The sequence below is a fragment of the Glycine soja genome, chromosome 6 (assembly GCF_004193775.1).
Source record: "Glycine soja cultivar W05 chromosome 6, ASM419377v2, whole genome shotgun sequence".
NCBI classification, from domain to species: Eukaryota; Viridiplantae; Streptophyta; class Magnoliopsida; order Fabales; family Fabaceae; genus Glycine; species Glycine soja.
Genome location: NC_041007.1, coordinates 2,370,137 through 2,377,824, shown reverse-complemented (window position 1 = coordinate 2,377,824; position 7,688 = coordinate 2,370,137). Strand labels below are relative to the sequence as shown.

The window sequence follows — 7,688 nt, the reverse complement described above, 5'->3', positions numbered from 1 at the left end:
GTTCTCCTTTTCATGACTTCAATAATTAATTACTCTCTTTCTACGTGGTTGAATTGGATTTGGTTGCGAGTTTCTTTCTTCTCAGGAGATCTTTTCTTTTCTTTTTTTTTTTTTAATTTCTTGATCACTTTAATCGACATAAATGCATTTGCTAAGTACACAAGGCAGAGGAGGGAGAAATCACACTTTTCTGTTTATTAGGCCTAAATATTGTTAGTACAGGTTTGAATTGTTCAGTTGGATCGGAATTATTTGAGAGATGAATTATGTAATTTGTTTTTAAAAAATAAAAAGTAATTATTTTTAATTGCCATTAGGATTATTTATTTCAAAATTTAAAAATTAATAAAATACTAATATTTTTTAACAAAAAATATCAAAATGAAAAGTAAATTCAATGTATTAATACAAAAAATACTAAACATAAATGATCTAAATTGACATTTAACCAAATAAAAATAACAATATAAAGGTCGATTCCACTATTTAGTAGCCATGATTTCAATAGATTTCATATGTATTTAAAATGTAAATATATAATGAAGTGAAATAAGATAAGATATTGTATTCGGAAAAGAAAAGAAAAGAAAAAGACAAGGTATTGGCATCCGACAATCAAGTAAAATCCTTTCTCTTAAATCTTTAGGCTTAATTACAAATTGTAATGCCAAACTTTATTATTTTGTGAATTTTATCGATCTAAGTTTTTTTATTTTCGTCAAACTTTAGCATTTAACTTTCATAATTCTGCAAATTTTAGCATTGAAGGCATTTTTTCATAAATTTTAACATTTAATACTTTACAAATTTTACCATCCAAAATTTCAATTTTTATGTATTTTACCATTACATTGATATCAGAACACGTAAAATAATTATTTTTCTAAATTTTTGTACATCAATAATAGTTATAACTGATGTAGAAAAGTGAAATTTTACATCGATTATAAAAATTATGTTTTTACATTGAATATAATTATAACAAATGTCAAAAGTCAAAATCATTTATTTTTAATAAATAATTTTTTTAACCAACTAGTTTGATATATAATTTACAAAATCATCTAATTTGGTAAAAAAATAATTATTTATAATAAGTTTATTAAATTTATAATAATTATCTCAAAATTATATCAACTTTAATTTGTTTGTAAGTCTATAGTGTAAAATTGTTTTACAATCCGTCCACATTAAACTAAAAACAAAATTATTCAGATTATTAGAACTCAAAATGTTGTCTAATGAAAATTAGACAAGTAATACTTAAAGTGATTGCCGGTTGATTTTATCTTTATATCTTGATTACACTAATAAGCACATTAATAGATGTGAGTATTTTTAAGTGCAAGTTCAATGTACACTCATTAAAAAAATGGAATATATAAATTTAAAAATATTTACTAAATTTTTTTATATCAATAATAAGAAACATTAATTAAAATATTTAAATATAGGCATTTAATTTTTTTAAATATTATAGTTTTTTTAATTAATTATTATTATTTATTTACAAAGAATAAATAATTTATTATATTTTATGTGAATTAAAAAATATACATTAATTAAATTCAAAATTTTATCGAATAATCCACTGAAGAGAAAAGTATCATTTAATATTTAATAAATTTTTTTATATTATTAATATGAAGCATGAATTATAATATTAAAGTATGGACATTTAAATTATTATTTTTAAAAATATTAAATATTTTTTTAATTAATTAAATATTTTATTGGTTATGAATAAATATTTTTTATATTTAATCTAAATTAAAACTTAATGCAATAACTAAATTCAAAATTTTATTGAATAATCAAGTAAAGAGAAAATATTTAATTTGATTATTTTTTGTTACCATATTATATGTGTTAGATAATAATTATTATGTAAAAAACATTCACAAAAAATATTAATTATTATATATCAAGAGGATCTAGCTCAATTATTTAAGTAAAATATGTGAGTGTTATAAATTCTTTAGTAACGTGTTTAATTTCTACATATAAAAAACGTTAATTATTATAGTTGTTGATATCTAATTTTCATAAAATATTTGATAGACCACCTTTAGTTTGGAACATTAATTTAATATAATATACTTTAGAAAAATCAAATTCAAATGTATCACATAAAAATAAAGATGTAGATGTTCTAAAATAGATTTCTCGATTTAATTTAGATAATATAAGTAATATTTGTCATTAAGAACAAAATCAATAATACTATTATTGTTTAACCATCATAATTAGAGTTTCTGACTTTTTGGTGAGACTTCTATTCATTGATTTTGTCATAAGATTAATCCTAAATATGGAATTTAATCACATTTAAAGATTTTTGTCAAAGATGTATATGTGTCAAAGATGTATATATGAGAATCAAACAAATATTATTTTTCCACAAATTCATTGTATGTTACCAACTAAGCTACACTAATTGATATTAGGCTTAAATGCATTTTTTGTCTATGTAATTTAATATTTTGTTCATGTTTGTTCTTGTATATTTTTTTATTATAGTCATACAAAATATGTTTTTTTCGTCTTTAAAGTAATTCAGATAATACTTTAAATAGTAAAAAAATACTATTTAAAATAATTTAAGGACAAAAAAAAACACATTTACAAGGATTAAAACAAGAAAACAAATTTAAAGTAACAAACATAAAAAAACACTAAATTACAGGAATAAAAAATGTATTTAAAATAATTCAAGGATATAAAATAAAAAATACATTTTACAATAACTAAAACAAACAATAAATTTTGTAGTAACAAAGATAAAAAATATTAAATTATAGAGATAAAAATATATATTTAAACCTTGATATTATGTACATATGTACCACAAACTACTATGAATATGTTAAATATTAACTATTAATTTTGTCATGAATAGTTCAAATTACTTGTTTTATTTTTATTCTTTCAAATCCGAAATATAAATATAGCAAGAAGTGAAGTAAGAAATGTACTTCTATAAAATGTTTTTTTTTAAAAAAAGACTTTTGTAAGAACAAGGGTTTGTTTAATTTGTTAAAAATATGTTATCGAGCATGATAAGAAAAATAACACAAAACAAAGATATAAGTTATATAATTTTTTTATCTTAAAATATCGTTTTACACAATGCAAGTAGAATAATATAAAAATATACTAAAATATTTAATATTAATTATTTTAATATAATTTATGTTGAATCTAAAGTGTTTATTATGAAAATAATAAAGAGAGAGAATATAATAAAAAGAACCTGAAGTATATTTTTTAAAATATTAGGTTGATTAGTTATTATTTTTTCTATAGAAATATGAATATATTTCTGATTTTAGTTAAAAAAATCTGAGAAATCCATTAATTGTAGACCTAATTTCTATTTTTAAGTAGAGTATTTTTCTTATCTCCATTTCGTGTCCATTTTAGTGGGGGCATCTCCCTAATATTTATTATTTAGTTAGGAAACAAATGAACAATCCACTAACATTATATTATACGAGTATCATTGGCTATATAAAGGAGTTAGAGAAGATAGCCAGTTTCGCAACCCAGAATTGCTTCAATTCTGTTTGAATATATGGCTTCCTCGGACAAAGCCAATGCCATGAGAAGGTTCCAAAGAAAACGAAACCTCGAAAGCATCTTTCAGTTGTTCAAACTCTTTGCCGTAATCTTGCTATTCTCCCACTTATTCTCTTTCTTCCCCAATATCACCCTCCAAACATTCCCCCATCTCTACCATTTTTTTATACCACTTTTCCGCAACTCTTTCTACGCATTTCTTCTCCTAAACGCCATCATCCTCTTACTCTTCGCACTCTCCAACAAACACAACAACAACGTTGGTGCCTCCGAAGACGTCTACCACGAATTCCTCAACCACAACAAGTCTCGCCTCATCGTAACCGCATCGCAGGACCAACTATCTCGGACCGTTGATTCTTCCGACAAAAAAATCACCACTACTAACTTTGATCCATCGTCGTCACCGGTATTTGAGGAAACTGTCAGGGCGGTTACTGAAACGGTTTCGGTGTCGGAGAAGAAGTGCTACCGGAGAGTTCAGTCGGAGCGTTATGAGCGGCGGATGGTGGTGGCTCCGTTGCAGGGGCAATTGCGGTCCGTGGAACAGTTGAGTAAAGACGAGTTCAACCGCGCGGTTGAGGAATTCATCGCTATGCATAAGAGAATGCAGAAAGAAGAGCACATAGGATCGCTGGAAACAGGGTATTTGGCGTGCACTCCGTCAAATTAAAATAAAAGCAAAAGGCATAATAGAAATTATTAGGGGATAGAGGAGGATATTATTTTTCATTTTTCCTCTACTATTGTATAGCAATTGATCCCATTTCTGAGATATTTAATAAGTTTCCTATTTTGAATACCACATCTTATTCAATCACTAAACCATGGGATTGGCGCCAAATTAAAACTATATTTACTGTCTCATTCACCAATCCTCACTCTTCTGATATATAGAAAGAAGAAAAATGTTTTGAGAACATTAAAATGACAAAGTTATCACCACTAGGTCATAGATTAATTCACATACAGTTATTCTTAATTTAATTGGCCATATATATGATTGTTGCTCATAGTATTCAGATATATACAGAGAGGGAGACTCTTTTGTCATTCACAATAGTGAGAGTTATATTCACACGATTCAAACATAATTATTTTAAAAAAAAATATATGTAGTCTAGGTTAGGAAAAAAATTGTATAATATCTGATAAACAAAAGTATCTTATCATTTAAGAGATAATGTCATATGTCATTTATAAATATAATATTCTCTTAAACTATCGGGACATCTTTTATAAGAATAAAACTGTTTATGATAATAGACTATTTTTTTTTTGTTAATGAATACTTTTTTTGGGTAATGCATGATTATGGATTATAATATCCTTGAGTTATTTTTCTTAATATTTTGAAATTTCCAATGAGAAAAATTTCTCTTGCGTCAAAACTAATTTCATTTTGAAGAAGATCCTTAGTTAAAATAAGGGAGTTTTTCACACATCTTATAAGTGATTGATTTGCAAGATTGATTTTGGGAACTTCATGTGTAATTTGATAAATCAACTTTTTGCTAATTGATTTGCAAGATTAATGGAATGAAACTATTTAATGAGATCATGATAAGATAACAAAATTTGTGTGTAATTATGTGCAATTATTATATTATCCCGTATTATTAACCTACGATCATGTAAATCAATTTGTTTAGTCTGAACCTAATTTTAAAAGTTTTATTTGTAGGATCAATATGTATAATTCAATATTAGGATCAATTTGTATATATTTATGCTTTAACAAAACATGAAATACATAACAAAATTATTATGTCACACAATCTTTTACTAGACACCATCAATGAGCATGGATTATACGTTAGTGATGTTTTCTTAACAAAATTTCAAAATTGTGTAGCGGTTGACATCCAAAAAATAAATAAATTAGAATCCTATAAATTTGGAAAGATTCTGTAGCCAAATGTTATTTGCTTTTTTTATATATAAAAAAAGAGAAGGTGATTCATTCTTCTCATCCTTTTATGGTATTTACTAATTTTATTTGATTAATGCAATTTACATTTCCTTAACGCCCGCTTCAAAATTATATTAATTTCCTACGAGAGTTTTTTTGTAGGCTAAATGAACGTGTGTGTATATAATGATATAACAATATTACACTTGAAATAGTGAAAGTTTATGTTTTGCTAATTGCCATACTTTTCATCCCTTAAATTTTGGGTATAATTCCTCATTTTCCTTTCAGTTATTCGGTGATAAGATAAGTCTTTTGTGTAGTTTTTGTTGGTTTACCCACGATAAATAAATTTGCTGGGTTCTTTACTTCTGTTTTATCCACTTAATTAATATAGAAACACCATTTATTTAATGAAAAGTGGTGAAATACTGACATGCAGTTATGTGGAAAAGTATGTTACATAATCCACTTGATTAAATTTTAAAATTGTTTCTCCGGGTAATTTCCAATTATTTAGATATTTTCCTTCTACCGGTGATTTTTGTGCATTGCTTCAAGGGACCCATTAAAAGAGAAAAGAAAATGAACACGGACACGGCCAGAATATTAAAAGAGATGTTTATGCAATAGTGGTTGGAGTTGGAACAACAAAATAATAGAGCGGCTATGAGATTCTTTGTAACGAAGTAGCTCGCTATTATCCTAAAGAAGTGAAATAAAAATATATGGTTTGTTTAATGTTTATTACCACCCAACATATTTTCTTTTGGGTTGTCTGTCCGCAGGGAGCAAACCGTCCAAGCTTCTAAAGTTGTACCATAGCGACACTCAATAGGACATAAAATAAACACTCTTATAGATCAATTATTTTGATTTGTGAGTCCCTCCCACCATACCATACCATGATACCCATACTCCAAAAATTGGCCACAGTTACACACACCGAAAATCAAACCCCATACATTATTTACCTTTCTCAAACCATTGAGTTAATTCATTTTTTCTACTTTTGATTCTTCTTTCCTAAAAAAAATTGAATATCATTCTGACATGTAAAATCTGTACTGTCTTTTTTTGAATGAAAAGAAGCATAGATTTCAGCTATTTCGACCTAAGTTGCCTTTTTTCCAAAACCAACTTTACCATCAACAGCTTTTTAATATTCCCCGTGAATGAACTTGCTTAAAAGACTAGTAAACATTTAATATAATGGAATAACAGTCACGACTGAGCATTTTGTTTTAAAAAAAGGGAGTTTCTTCACACACTACAGCTGATGCGTTTCTTCAATTTCAAGTTCTGTTTATGATATTATTTCCCCCAAAGTTCAGATAAAGCAATACCTTGTCACCTGACTCATCCCAATTGACAATTACTTCTTCTTATTAATCACAATTTTATATAGAAAAAAAAACAAGTTGAAGAATTTTCAATTTTATAATTATGTGGGGAAAAGTGAAATTAAACTAAAGCAAGAAGGATATAATCTAAAAGCATTTATTTTCCTTTTTATTTATAATTACAAACCACATATATGTTATTCTTCTTTTCTCTGTGCTCTAGTGATAAATCATTACCCTAGTCCATTGGTTTTGTCTTGTTGTCTCCCTCTACTGCTGACTAGCAACTTGGGATTCATTTTCTGGTTTTTTTTTCAGGTGGGCCCGCGGCCCATTTTTTAGTTGGTACAAGCAGCATTTGAACTTTGAAGGCTTTTCTGTACCAAACCATGGCATTGGTAACTGCTCCATCAAATTTCAGAGGGTGGTCCTGCTTCATATATACAAGGATTCTTCTCCACCAACCTGCGATAATTTTTTGCATTCTTTTATTCTTTCTTCTCCCGTTACACTTCCAACGCCATAACAAGGAATTGATTTATATTCTAGGGAGATAAGAGAGCCATATTGTCAATATCCTAACCTTTAGAATGACTACTTGAAAGAAATATATAATATCTAAATCTAAAGGAAATTTATATATAAATTGAAGTGATTTTTTTCATTAAAATTTATCATTAATGTATTCTACCATAATTTTTCATTTTGGGGAGATTACAAATATTCTCATTTAAAAACAATTTTAGTTGAGTTAAGTAATATTATTATAGGTGTAAAAACTTCTTCCCCCAAGTATTTGATATAATTAGTTGCTCATGACTTAACTTAATTGGTTAAATTAAAATAATTTCATG

The 7,688-nt window shown here is 26.4% G+C and overlaps 1 protein-coding gene across 1 annotated transcript; it reads left to right on the top strand.

The window, feature by feature from the left end:
- Positions 1–3,574: 3,574 nt before the first annotated feature.
- Positions 3,575–4,252, top strand: LOC114414098. Its single transcript, XM_028378450.1, has one exon. The coding sequence runs from the start codon at positions 3,575–3,577 to the stop codon at positions 4,250–4,252; it is 678 nt and encodes a 225-aa protein (XP_028234251.1).
- The last annotated feature ends 3,436 nt before the right edge of the window (positions 4,253–7,688 follow it).

Bases quoted from the DNA above. Each gene is read 5' to 3' on its own strand.
- LOC114414098 (XM_028378450.1), top strand. From the start codon at position 3,575: ATGGCTTCCTCGGACAAAGCCAATGCCATGAGAAGGTTCCAAAGAAAA.